The 14,805-nt window shown below is 46.9% G+C and overlaps 1 protein-coding gene across 1 annotated transcript in view; it reads left to right on the plus strand.

The window, feature by feature from the left end:
* Window positions 1-3,029, plus strand: part of LOC134966224 (toll-like receptor 13) — a 59,064-nt gene extending 56,035 nt beyond the window's left edge. The window contains exon 2 of the mRNA XM_063942791.1: window positions 2,326-3,029. Within this exon, the coding sequence (XP_063798861.1) occupies window positions 2,326-2,488 (163 nt within the window). The 3' untranslated portion in view covers window positions 2,489-3,029. The remainder of the gene's footprint in view (window positions 1-2,325) is intronic.
* Window positions 3,030-14,805: the final 11,776 nt, after the last annotated feature.

Below are 14,805 nucleotides of genomic sequence, written 5' to 3' on the forward strand. Positions count from 1 at the left end.
CTCCAAAACACGAAGAAAGAGCCAGATCCAAAACCAAAACACAAAACACGAAAAGTGGCCGATGCACACCCCTAGTTATAATTGATTATGTATTATGGGGGCTGTCAGGCCTTGAAAACAAATTAGTGACAGTTTGCATTTTTTTAATTACACAGTTATTAAGCTGTATCAATCTGTGTCAAGAAGTGAAAATAGAAACATCAAAAATAACTGTGAGGACTGTAAGAATGGGGAGGGTCAGACTGGCAAATTGTGTTATATTCTGACCATAAAACCGCACTTACCGGAAGCGATGATACGCTCAGCCTGTGGAATACTGCAGTTAATGGGAAAATCCGTTTTCCTGTCACATCATGTTCACCCATGTGACCCTGCCCTAAGGGGTTTACAATCCATACTCATCTATACATAGGTATGACACATCTGACATTTTCAGAGGATCTGGTATTTACTAGCCTCTTATTCCTTCCATCAGTTATGTATTCTCTTTCTGTGTATTTTGCTGGCGTTGGCAACCTTGTGTAATTATAACATTTGTAAGTCTTACAAGCAGACCCTCCAAAAGACCTCTTTGGCACCAGTACTAGAGGGAACATGGGGGGTCATTCTGAGTTGATCGTAACTGCAGCGCCGGCGCATGCGCAGTTCCGACCCGATCGCACGGCTGCGAAGAAGTGCAGCATGCGATCGGGTCGGAATGACCCCCATGGTCAAGTGTTTGAGCCTGTGATTACAACTTGTCATTAATAATGTGGCACTCAGCCGAGGCCGCACACAGGAAATGGGTGTGGTTATGCCACTGTGGCAGGTCTGGTCCCTCAGAAAGACCTGTATTAGAATTTTGTACGAACTGTTAAAAAGTGAGTATACAACTGCACAGAGGACCTAATTCAGCCCTGATCGTAGATGTGCTAAATTTAGCACATCTACGATCAGATACACAGACATGTGGGGGGACGCCCAACACAGGGCTAGTCTGCCCCGCATGTCAGGCCCAACTCCAGGGCCGGTGCAAGGTTTCTCGGCTCCCCAGGCAAAACCTTTGCCTACTCCCTTCCACCCCACCCCCCACCCTCTCGCCCTTCAGTCTGTTGAATAGAGAATGCACCCTACAAGAAAAAAAAAACAGTAAAAATCCCACTAAGCATGACAGGAAGACTATAGGTTAGGGGAAGGGTAACAACACAGGCAGGAGATATGGATAGATATATAAGGAGTGTATTATAGTTGTGGGGGAGGGAGGGTTCTTGCTCATTACAATGAGCAGATAAGAGTATGACACACATTACAGTGCCCCCTTACCAACATCCACTACACACACCTCTCACTGACAATGTCATGTCATACAAGTCTGGCTGGGCAATGGATCAGACCCAATTGCTTAGCACACAAATCTGGGTAATTGATATGCAACTTTGGGCGAGATTCAAAGGTTGCCTCCCCCTCCCGCCCACGATCATGTCCGTTGGCATGTGCTGTCTCTTTGTAAAGTATGGGAGGGCGCAAATTTATAGTTTGCGGGGAGGTACCCAACACCCTAGCACCAGCACTAGCCATACTTGCCTACTGTCCTGGAAAGTGCGTGAGACTCTGAATTTTTCAGGTAGTCCCCCAAACCCCTGGAAGAGTGGGTGGATCTCCTGCATCCTGTCCATCTACTGGTGAAGTGTGCAGCATGGGGAGATAATACCAGGGATCATTGGTTCGTAGAGAGGGGGAGGGACTAAAATTATGCAAACTAGATAAATTTAACCCCACCCCCACTTCAAGTACCCACAAATTGCAGAATTTTTATAATGTTGGGGGTGGGGCCTAAAGACTTGAGAGCCAGCTCCCACCCTCAGAGCGGTCAGCTGCATCTCCTCTCTGGGCTTCTCCAGGAGAGGAGAAAAATAAAGTTGGCAAATATGAGAGTAGATGAGGTGCCTGCGGAGTGGTCACGCCCTCTGTTCCAATTCATGGATCTGAAAAATTGGGTTTTACGGTATGGACATGGCGCTGTGGTTCTGGCATGGAACTTCAACTTAAGTAAAACACCTTGTGGACCTGTGGATCAAGTGGCAGAAATATACAGCCTGTCCTTTATTGAACTCATCTAGATCTAAACTGAGTGTCTGAACTCTGAAGCAAATATTTCATCCACCTTATTTTCTTTTTCAGAAGCTGCCACATCCTATTTCATGATGGCTGGCTTTTAGAAATCCCATTAGCAAAAAATGCCATTGAGGCCTTTGTGTGATGAGAAAGTCTTTTGTGTTATGATAGGCTTTTATTCCCACAGTCAGATGTTCTCACTACTCACTGTGTTGTTCAATTTCTTTGTAGACTTTCTGCCTACCACAAGTTAAGGAAGCTGATAAAGCAGAATACATACATTAACTGGCCTGAGGACCCTCGGGGCGATGAATTCTTCTGGTTCAAGCTTCGGAAAGCATTAGATGTTGACATATATGAAGAGGAAAAGCTACAGCTTTCTGTGACTAAGTGACAATATGATCGCTGTGATTCTGAATTCCCCAATGCAGTAGTTTTACAGAGCTGTATATAATGTTATATAATGTTTACTAAAAATGAGTTTCAATTTGAACACCATACTCCAGACACAATACTACACAAAACATACATTCTGCACACATACACACACTCCTCTAAATTGGCCACACACTAGTCAATATTGTGCATGATTTGCACTATTTCAACACATCGTAACGACAAATCGTGCAATGTCAACGAACGATAACGATGTAGATGCGTGGTCCTGCGGGTTGTATGTCGTACCCTCAGATCTTCCCTACATGCAGTAAGATCTGGCAATCTCATTAATGACAGCATACTCCTGGATGTGGCCACTGACGATATCTTTTGTTAGATTGCACAGTGTGTAGATACCATATTGTTTGTCCAGGAGTGTCGGGGAGCTGCCGGGGAGTTCAAGGGAAATCGCTGATGACATTGCATACTGTAGTTTGCGAGTCATCTAGTGTGGCCAGCTTTACACTTCTGACTTTGGGGGTTCTTCAGAGTTGTTAGCAAACTAAAAAAAGTGAGCAACTGGGCAAAACCATGTTGCACTGCAGGTGGGGCAGTTATAACATGTGCAGAGAGAGTTAGATTTGGGTGGGTTATATTGTTTCTGTGCATGGTAAATAGTGACTGCTGTATTTTTGCAATGCAATTTAGATTTTAGTTTGAACACACCCCTCCAAAATCTAACTCTCTCTGCACATGTTATATCTGCCCCACCTGCAGTGCACATGGTTTTGCCCAATTACTAACTTTTTCTGGTTTGCTAACAACTCTGAATAACCTCTTTTATGCAAAAACACAAGACCAAATGGAGCAGACATGACACTGTTGTGGCACAATTTAGATGGGCAATCAGGGACGTGCAGTCAGGGGAGGCAGTGCCTCCCCTGTCCTTAATGATGAAAATACAAAGAAGATACTTATGACACAGATTCTGTGTCACAATTATCTGCTTTATCCTTTCCCATGTTTAAATTATGTAAAAAAAAAAAAGTTTTACATGTGTTCGGAGGCACCGAGCTTACCATCGGCGGCCGATAATCCCCCCCTCCCCGCTGCGCTCCCCCGCCGGGGTTTAAAGCCGCCGTGGCCGAATCACAAGGAGAGCAGCGGAGGTCCTACTCCCCCTCCCAGGGACGTCCGCAGCCGACATCCACGCACAGACAGCGCCAGTGCTGCGGGGAGAACACCTATGCTGCTGGACTCCAGTGGTAAGGGGGGGAGAGGAGAAGACCTCTGATGCGGGACCCCGGTGGTGGGGTGGGGGGGGGGGAGACTAATGCTGTGTGGCTCTGGTGGTGGGGAGAGAGGGGAGGAGAAGTCCGCTGCTCTGGGTCTCTGGTGGTGGGGAAGGGGGAGTCCGCTGCTCTGGGGCTCTGCTTTTGGGGAGGGGGGAGTCCGCTGCTGTGGGTCTTTGGTGGGGGGGTAGGGAGTCCGCTGCTGTGGGTCTTTGGTGGTGGGGAGAGGGGGGGGGAGTCCGCTGCTGTGGGGTTCTGGTGGTGGTGGGGGGGGGGGGTCCACTGCTGTGGGGCTCTGGTGGTGGGGAGAGGGGAGTCCGCTGCTGTGGGTCTTTGGTGGTGGGGAGAGGGGGGGAGAGTCCGCTGCTGTGGGGCTCTGGTGGTGGAGGGGGGAGTCCGCTGCTGTGGGTCTTTGGTGGTGGGGAGAGGGGTGACGACGACATTCACTGCTGTGGGACTCTGGTGGTGGGGAGGGGGTGAGTCCGCTGCTGTGGGTCTTTGGTGGGGGGGGGGTCTGCTGTTGTGGGGCTCTGGTGGTGGGGAGAGGGGAGTCCGCTGCTGTGGGTCTTTGGTGGTGGGGAGAGGGGGGGGGGGAAAGTCCGCTGCTGTGGGGCTCTGGTGGTGGGGAGAGGGGGGGGGAGAGTCCGCTGCTGTGGGGCTCTGGTGGTGGAGGGGGGAGTCCGCTGCTGTGGGTCTTTGGTGGTGGGGAGAGGGGGGAGGACGACATTCACTGCTGTGGGACTCTGGTGGTGGGGAGGGGGTGAGTCCGCTGCTGTGGGTCTTTGGTGGGGGGGGGTCTACTGTTGTGGGGCTCTGGTGGTGGGGAGAGGGGAGTCCGCTGCTGTGGGTCTTTGGTGGTGGGGAGAGGGGGGGGGGGAGAGTCCGCTGCTGTGGGGCTCTGGTGGTGGGGAGAGGGGAGTCTGCTGCTGTGGGTCTCTGGTGGTGGGTGGGGGGTGAGTCCGCTGCTGTTGTGCGCCGGTGGGGGGGAGGGGGGGGAGTCCGCAGATACACAGGGCGCACGCAGTGATAGGGTACGCAGGTTGGGTTTGCCATGTGACACAGAGTGTGATCAAACTTAAGGGGGGTACACACGGAACGCTGTTCAGCTCATTTCTAAGCAATCTGACTAGATTGCTTAGAACATCGCTCCGTGTGTAGTGGTGCCGGCGACAGCGATGCGATGTAGCAGTAGCGGGCATTAGCTCGGCGGCTATAGGATTCATCGGCGGTACTCGAAGGACATTATGGCTGAAGTGCCTCACCAGCCACTGACCTCACCGCACGCCACTGTGGGCAATATAGAATTGGAGCACACTTACTAATGTGAAATATTGTTTATATTAAGTGATATAAGTTTAAGCAACCAGATTTTATTTTTATGTTTATTTTTAAAGACACTAATCTAGTTGTTTTAAAGCAGGGGTTCTCAAGTCCAGTCCACAAGTACAACCAGCAAGTTAAGTATTTTTAGGATGTCTTTCTTTATTCCGTCACAGGTGCTTGGTCAATAATTATTTCCCCTGTTTCCACTAGAGATGTGTGAGGGGCCATTTTTGCTGGATTTAGATTTGACTCTGATTCGTCATCCGGCTTTGGATTTGAATTTGCCAAACCGCTGTGACTGGCTTTGTATTTGCATTTGGATTTGTTTTAAATAATTGACCAAAAAAGCTAAAATCACATAATTTGGGCCTTTTTTGTTCTTAGAGCTAGAGTATTATTAACATCAGTAACATTAATTTCCAGTCAGTTTTGACTACCTCATAGCTCACAATATTGTTTACACCAGTATTGGCCAAGTCAGCAGTGAGCTGGCTGGTTACTAGGCAACAGAGCAGTGGCACAAACACATAGCAGTTTATAGCACATCTATGAAACATTACCACACACTGCGTGGCTCACAAGGCTTATAGATGCACGTGAACAAAATGAACTTGAGCAAAGCGCACCAACCAGTACAAAAACAATAGATATATTGTATATATTTTATTTTTCTATTTTTAAACCTGCAGCTCTGCTCGAAGAAGCACGGATCACAGGGCTTATAGATGCACATGAACAAAGCGCAACACACAGTACAAATTACAGCAGTGTATAGCGCAGCTCACAACAGCCTGCCCCCTATACACAGTAACTATACAGCACAGCGACTTGTGAGTCTGGACACAGCACAGCCCATATAGCAGAGTGTTGTGCAGCACACAGCAGTGTGCAGCATGCCACCTATACACACTCACTATACAGCACAGCCAGTATAGCAGAGTTTAGCGCAGCACACAGCAGCGTGCAGCATGCCACCCATACACAGTCACTATACAGCACTGCCACTTGTGAGTCTGGACACAGCACAGCCAGTATAGCAGAGTATAGCACAGCACACAGCAGTGTGCAGTATACTACCTATACACAGTCACTCGCTATAAAGCACAGCCACTTTTGAGTCTGGACACAGCACAGCTGGGTTGGGTGCGGGTGACCGGCATTTGAGATCCCGCCGGCCACCATAGCGACCCCAGGATCCCACATTTTAGATTGTCGGCGGGGTGCGAGCGCAACGAAGCCCCTTGCGGGCTCACTGCGCTTGCCGCAGTGGGCTTGGTGGCTCGCTGCCCTCGACACAGGTTCTATTCCTACTCTTTGGGTGTCGTGGACACCCATGAGTGGGAATAGTCCCTGACAGTCAGCATGCTGACTGTCAGGCTGGTAAGCGGGCTATATCCCGGCGACCACATCCCGCACAGCCAGTATAGTAGAGTATAGCGAAGTGTGCCCGCTATACATACTCAGGGGGTCATGTACCAAGCAGTGATAAAAGTGTTGAAGTGAGCCAGGGGAGAAGTTGCCCATGGCAACCAATCAGCTGCTCTGTACACTTTACACTTATAGTATGCAAATTATAAATGTTACGTTAATGCTGATTGGTTGCCATGGGCAACTGCTCCACTGGCTCACTTCTCCACTTTTATTACTGCTTAGTACATCTCCCCCATAGTCACTATCAGCACAGTCACTATACCGTACAGCCACTTCAGCAGAGTATAACGGCAGTGTGTGTTCCAGTGAAATGGTGCCGAATCCCAGCTGCGGGGCCTTATATAGAATCCAAGTACACTGGGAAGATGACATTTGGTGTCAAATGGGAATCCAAATCTGGCGGAAACAGCTGAGCCGCGGCTTGGGTGGAACTTGGATCGCTATGTTCATGAGTGGTTCAGATTCTGTGGAAACTGAGCTGCACATTTCTAGTTTCCACAGATGGAAATCCTGAAAACATGACATGTTGGTGGTACTGTACTTAAAGATTGGATTTAAGAAACCCTGTTTCAAATGGTATGAGTGTCAGGAGTGAATACTGTCCTGTGTAGTTGGTAGTAAATTAGCTTCTAACATAACTGCAAAACTACAAAAAAAATGTAAGAGGTTAAATACAGAGGTATATATTTTAGTACAAAACTTTGATAGTAAAATATGCACCAGAAGCACAGATTGCACGGGGCCTGATTCAGAAGTGGACGCAATGCAGATGTTTGCGTAGTTGGGTGATTTTTTTGTACCCTGCATGCGTCAGAGCCACATTGAGCACATGCAGCAATTGACTGGAGACAGAGGATGCAGTGAGGATTTATTCGCAAAGTGAGTGACAGGTTGTGACACTTTGTGAGAGGTACCAGGGGGTGGCCTATAAAATGCTGACATTTTGCGTCCATTTCAGAGGCACGAATGTGAATTCATACTGTAAAGGTTCCTGCAGCTTACTTGTGACGGTCTTCCTGAACAACCGTGGTGCACCTTTGTACACAAGCGGTGGGTCAGAGGCCCTGTCAGTGGGTGTCTCTGTACAGATCCCCCTGGAAGCATTATTAGCATATTGTCGCAGATCTGCTAAATTATCTGCGAATATATGCTATGAATCAGCCCCATAGACATTTTGAGGGAGAGAGGACTGGAGTTGGGACAATAACAATTTGTAAGATAATAGAAGCTCCTCATTCTATGAATATCAGATGAAAGCACAGGTGGAGAAATAATTACTGATTAAATGAATAATGAGAATAAGCAATACATAGCAATTTAGTTTTTTAGGAAAATCAGTAAATATAAACACTGCTGCCAAAAGACCTTTGCTATGGACAGTAATACAACGCCACTGGATGCGCTGTGCGTATGCGTGCAGGACCACACTAAACGCTGCTTGAGACATGCCCAGAAAATGCCCTGACTACGCCGGTATTTTTCGTCGTAACTTCCCGTTACCTCCCACAAAATGGTCGTTTACTGTCAATCACACGGTTGGAGTAGAGGGCAATTTGATACAAGCAATTTGCATGTATATATGTGTATTAGTTTAGTTTGCAATATTTGTGTATATTGACTCCTTTATATATAGATATATTTTGAATGTGATTCTTTTAATGTGCTTTGAATAATAAAGAATTTTTCTAATATATTGCACTCCCTTGATAATAATTTTTATTATAAAAAAAGTTTTTTTTGTCTATTGGTAGAACAGTACTACTTGTGGGAGCTGCAAAATATTGGTAAATAATTAAGCAACATATGGTGGTTATAATTTTAGTAATATATTTTTAATGTGAGCGCTGGATTTTTATTCTTTTAAATATATTTCTTTAGGCATTGTGGTGCATACGCATGCGCAGTTCTGACCTGATCGCGGCGCAGCGAAAAATCCTAGCGTGCGATCAGGTGGGAATGACCCCCAATGTTGGTGAGAACCCGAGAAAGAGTTTTGGCAGCAAGTGTGTAATAGATGAGACGTTTAATACAATAACAAATATTTAAAACTTGTAGAATAACAACGGGGCCCATTTATCTATTAGTTTTAGCTACTTAAAACTTGTTGCGTATGATACATGGTGCTCCAGCTAATCAGCTCCCAACTGACACATGACAGTTAGGAGCTGACTGGCTGGAGCACCATTTATCATGCTCAACAAATTTGAAATATTTAAAACTCATTGATCAATGGGTACCTACATTTATAAGATCAGAGAAGCACGCTGTGTTGTGGTATGGGAAATATTTTGGGGTGTTTACAAATATATTGTGTACAATAATGTAAAATAGAAACATTTTAATGATAAGGTTAATACACATTTCTATTTTCCAGGAAATGTCACTATAATATAAAATCATTATTTGTCTTTAAGCAAAAACATAGCTGTAAACATTTCTTTTTTTTAACAATAACTAGATTAAATAAATTATTATTTACATAGTCTGCCATGATTACATTTTTTACGCAAACTACTAATTTATACTTTGGTCTCCTACAAACACCTTCTTCCCCCCTGTCTGGAGGGACAACATGCACAGCAGTGACCACTGGATACCACGATATTGAGAACCGATCATTAGTCATGATATCCAGCTGTTTTGATCGTCCGAAACGGCATAGGGGCTAATTGGGTACCCCCTTAAGGGGTCTATGTACTAAGCCTTGCATGGAGATAAAGTACCAGCCAATCGGCTCCTGTCATTTTTCAAACCCAGCCTGTGACATGGCAGTTAGGAGCTGATTGGCTGGTACTTTATCTCCGTCCACTTTATCTCCATCCAAGCCTTAGTAAATAGACCCCTTAATCTTCTAGTGGAGGACACTGGAATATATTGGAGATGCACCAAAGCTGTCACTTAGCTTGGGTATGCTCAGTGGAAGTGGTGCGAAGCACCTACTCTCCAAACAATAAAAGAAAAAAAGGTTTTGTGCTGACTTCCTGGTGGAGAAATACCTCCTATTTATTTTCCTTCTTAGGGATGTCTCAAAAGTAATCCCGCTGCTGCTACCCAAAAATGGGGGTGATTTGCGCCCCCCCCCAAAATTGAAATATACACAAAATAAAGGACAAAGATGGGAGCGCTGCTGATATCACTTAAGGACAGACCTTAATAATTAGTGTAATTGATACTCATTAGCAGTGTAGATAAAATAGTAGTCTTTAATTTACAACATAAAACAAACCAAAAAACACAACAATAATATTAATTTCATATATATATATATATATATATATATATATATATATATATATATATAAAAAGAAGAAGATTTCCCAAAGGAGCTTGTACGAGTGCTCTGGTATATAACAGTATAAATAGTATCCTTATTTTTTATTCTTAAAAAAGGATTTTATTTCCTTTAAAGATACAATACATAAAATTGTTCAATTACATTCAATGATACTTTATACACGAGATGATTGAAAGCAATGTTCCATTCTTAATCATATAGCGGTGACTCTTGAAGAACGCAATAGTTGTCTCAAAAACCCAACGCGTTTCGTCCAACGGACTTCATCAGGGGCTTTACAATCAAGAGATTTCAATACAGATAATCAGCACATAAATCTTCAATAAGTAGACACATTACCAGAACGGTATTGGATAAAATTCACCTCATGGATTATCACTTTGCTTATTCAAAAGCTTATAAAACAATTAATTCCCAGGATTGGACCAGAATTGTTTTTACAAAGAGTCAGTTTGAATGACTGTCGCAATGCCTCCCAACATGACCCTCTACATTATTCCTGAGGTGGAATATCAGGAGGAAATATTCTTTCAGATTCCCCTAAAACAAAAGGTCCTTCCAAACTCTAATAATATTGCACAGTCAGTGGCGTAACTTCATCCCAGTTGCCCGGAGGCAAGATAAATTTTGTGCCCCCCCATTCCCTCTATACCCGCGACTACTATATTACTGACCCCTCAATACCCCCCACTACATCACTGACCCCAATATACCCTACAAAAAAAATCACTGACACCTCTATACCCTACACTAAATTACTGACACCTCTATACCCTACACTACATTACTGACACCTCTATACCCTACACTAAATTACTGACACCTCTATACCCTACACTACATTACTGACACCTCTATACCCTACATTAAATTACTGACACCTCTATACCCTACACTACATTACAGACCCCTCTATACCCTACACTGCATTACTGACCCCACTGTAGTTAAAAACACACACACATTGGCACAGATAGGAAAAAATATACACGCATTCGCACCGATAGAAAAATAATAAAGTACATAGGCCCCAACAGGAAAATAATACAGCACATAGGCCACAGCAGGAACATAATACAGCACATACTGTAGGCCACCGCAGGAACAAAATACAGTACATACTCCACCAAAGGAACATAATACAGCACATAGGCCACCACAGGAAAATGATACAGCACACAGGCCACCGCAGGTAAATCATACAGCACACAGGCCACCGCAGGTAAATCATACAGCACATAGGCCACCGCAGGAAAATGATACAGCACTTAGGCCCCCGTAGAAATATAATGCAGCATATAGGCCACTGCAGGAAAATAATACAGTACATAGGCCCCCACAAGAACATAATACAGCACATAGGCCACCACAATGAAAATAATAAAACACATTGGCTTCACATGAAAAATAGGCAACACATGGGCGCTGATAGTGAAAAAAAAAACATTACATTACTGACCCCTCAATACCCTCTACATAATTGACCCCTCAATAACCGCCACTATATAACTGGCCCCTCAATACTCGCCACTACACTACTAACCCCTCCATACCCTAAAAAAAAATCACTGACATCTCTATACCCTACACTAAACTACTGACACCCCTATACCCTACACTAAATTACTGCCCCTTTGTACTCTACATTACTGACCCCCATAGTACCCTACACTACATTACAGACGCTTCTCTACCCTATACTGCATAACTGACTCCATTGTAAATAAAAACACACACATTAGCGCTGATAGGAAAATCAAAACGTACAATCTCAATAAGTATCTAAGCCTCAGGCTGTGGCGGCGTGTCTCTCCCTTTTATTATAACTAAGGACCCCGTGTCCTCCCCTTCTCTTGGCCCCTGTGTGAGTCATTTACCATTCCTTCCCCCTGTGAGAGCCATGTACACTCCTTCCCCTGGCCCGTGTGTGAGCCATGTCTCTCAGCCACGCTATCATTTCCAATCTGTGTCTCTCAGTTATGCCATCATCTCCCGCATGCGTCTCTCTGCCACGCCATCATCTTCCACCCCCCCACCCCTCACTTTGCACCTCTCAGCCTACCACCCTTCGCTCTGTGCCTCTGTCTCCCTTGCCTTCACTAGTTCCCTGTTCACTAGTTGCCTCCCTGGCCTCCCCTGTAATACAGTGAGCCTGGCGGACAGACACTGACAGTGAGGGCAGGCGCTGCTTCTTCCCAGCAGGATCAGACAGGGCAGGGAGCATGTGTGGAGACTGTACTGACTTTGAAATATCCAGTGACTCTTATTGTCTTATTGTGAGATAAATTCACCTCTTTTAACAGTTTTTATACAACATTTATGTGATAGGAGCAATACACTTATTTATAATAATATATAAAAATGATAAAAAAAAATCTATATAAGTTTGGTATCATTAATTCACGTATCAGACCCCTTGAGTAATTAGCATAAATACTCAACACTTTTGTCTCTCTGCATCTTCTGAGCAGCTGCTCACGGTCCTCCATGCCGTCTGGATTTAGTGCCGGTGATGGGCCCTGGAATTGTTCTGTGCCGATGCCTGGAGTACAGAGTGGGGGAAAGGCACAGGAGTGGTAAAGCACAGCAGGCCGGGGGGGAGGGGGGGGCGAAGAATGGAGAGAGCAGAGGAAGGAGGGGGTGGTGAGAGAGTAGGGAAAAAGTGGGGTGAGGAGAGAGATTGGGGGGAAAGGGAGGTGAGGCGAGTGAGTGGGGGAAAGAGGCGGTTGAGGAGAAGGAGGGAGGGGGGAGCAGAGAAAGCAGGGAGGAGGAGAAAAATGGAGAGAGCAGAGGAAGGAGGGGGTGGTGAGAGAGTAGGGAAAAAGTGGGGTGAGGAGAGAGATTGGGGGGAAAGGGAGGTGAGGCGAGTGAGTGGGGGAAAGAGGCGGTTGAGGAGAAGGAGGGAGGGGGGAGCAGAGAAAGCAGGGAGGAGGAGAAGAATGGAGAGAGCAGAGGAAGGAGGGGGTGGTGAGAGAGTAGGGAAAAAGTGGGGTGAGGAGAGAGATTGGGGGGAAAGGGAGGTGAGGCGAGTGAGTGGGGGAAAGAGGCGGTTGAGGAGAAGGAGCAGGGGAAAGGGGGGGAGCAGAGAACGCAGGGAAGAGGAGAAGAAAGGAGAGAGTAGAGAAAGGGGGATGTGGAGAGGGAGCAGAGGAAAGGGGGGAGAGCAGAGCAGGCAGGGGGAGGGGGAAAATGGGGAGAGGAGGGTAAAGGGGGGTGAGGTGGGGGAAAGGAGGGAGAGCAGAGCAGGGGAAAAGGATGGCAAGAGCAGGGGAAACGGGGGTGAGGAGAGAGAGCGGGGGAAAGGGGGAGGGCAGAGCAGGCGGGGGAAGCACAGCAGGTGGGGGGGTGCAGGACTGGGAGAGCAGAGCAGTTGGGGGACAAATAATGGAGAGAGCGGGGGAAGGAGAGGAGCAGAGCATGCAGAAGGGGCACAGGGAGGGCAGAGCAGGCAGGGGGGAGAATGGAGTGAGTGGGGAAAAGAGAGGTGAGTAGGGGAAAGGGGTGGAGCAGAGCACGTAGGGGGAGAGCACAGCAGGCAGGAGGGCAGGGGGGCGCTGGACTAGGAGAGCAGAGCAGACGGGGGCAAAGAATGGAGAGAGAGTTTGGAAAGGGGCATGGAGAGAGCGGGGGAAGGGGAGGAGCAGAGCAGGCAGAGGGGCACAGGACAGAAAGAGCAACGCAGAGCAGGCAGGAGGGGCGGAAGACAGGGAGAGCAGAGCAGGCGGGGGGCAGGGAAGAATGGAGAGAGCTGGGGAAAGAGGGGTGAGGATGGAAAAAGGAGAGAGCAGAGCAGGCACAGGATGGGAAGAGCAAAACAGAGCAGGCACATGCCTGGGTTCCGGAGTCCTCCTGCCCCGTTGCCGCCACCGCGCTACATCACCAGTCAGTGGCAGGCTGGGCCAGTCCCGTACTCAAGGGCTGAGCCTCTCTTCCTGTCCTGTGTGACTGCAGCACGGTAGCCGGCTAGCCGCACAGCGTGAGCCAGCATGATGCGTTACAAAGCATGGCCCCGCCCCTGCCAGGTATCTCTCTCCTATTGGCTGCCTATGGTGATGATGAGGTGAGGGGTGTGGTCCCACATGAAGACTCTTCCCACTTCCGCTGTCCCTGTCCTATAATGCAGCGCTACACTCCCATCTACCGGCAGGGCTGGGATGGTGAGTCTCAAGTAAGCAGCGGTAAGGCAAGTCACTGGGGCACCATGCAGTGTGCCGTGCTGGCGGGCGGTATTTGCACCACAGGTGGTCACGGCTTTTACATTAGCTTGTGGGGTACATGAAGGTGCAATGTCCCCCTTCAGGGCTGGAGCCCGGCGGCAACGGACTCCGTTGCCTCCGGGAGTTCCGCCCCTGTGCACAGTATTCCTGCTCAGTAGCATAGTTTCCTGAGATAATCCAGATAGTCAGTTATGTGCTGTCCAGAAGAAACATTGTTTCATTTTTGCACAGGAAAGTATGGTTGTAAAAATTGTAGCCCTACTCTCCAAAGCTGGCAGCCCTGAATACTATCAAATCTGTATGAATGTATGAAGAGACCTACACCTTCAGCTAAAGATCCATGCCGAACCGTCAGAATGTGACGTTCGGTGAGATGAGGCAGAGCCTTTCCTGTCATACTAACGTATACACCAAAGTTTTGACTATATTAAGTATATGAAAAAACAATTTACAAAGAAAATATTAGATACATATTTTTTGTATTATTCAAATCACATTTATTGTCAATATTCTGGAGTAAAAAGTATATGGCAGGTGAGGCAGTGCCTACCTTTTAGGCACATATCTGATCAAAACTCCTAAAATCTCCAGCAGTATATACTGCTGCATCTTTGTTTAATGCCAACATGAACCATTTGGCTCATATATTGTGTGTAAATCTGGCTCTGGTATGTCCATTTACCTCACCGCACATCCCTGCTTAATGGGTATAGTGAGTGCAGTCAGGGCCGGATTAACAATGGGGCGGATGGAGCCGCAGCTCCATGCCCCCCAT

The sequence above is a fragment of the Pseudophryne corroboree genome, chromosome 10, assembly GCF_028390025.1.
Source record: "Pseudophryne corroboree isolate aPseCor3 chromosome 10, aPseCor3.hap2, whole genome shotgun sequence".
NCBI lineage: Eukaryota > Metazoa > Chordata > Amphibia > Anura > Myobatrachidae > Pseudophryne > Pseudophryne corroboree.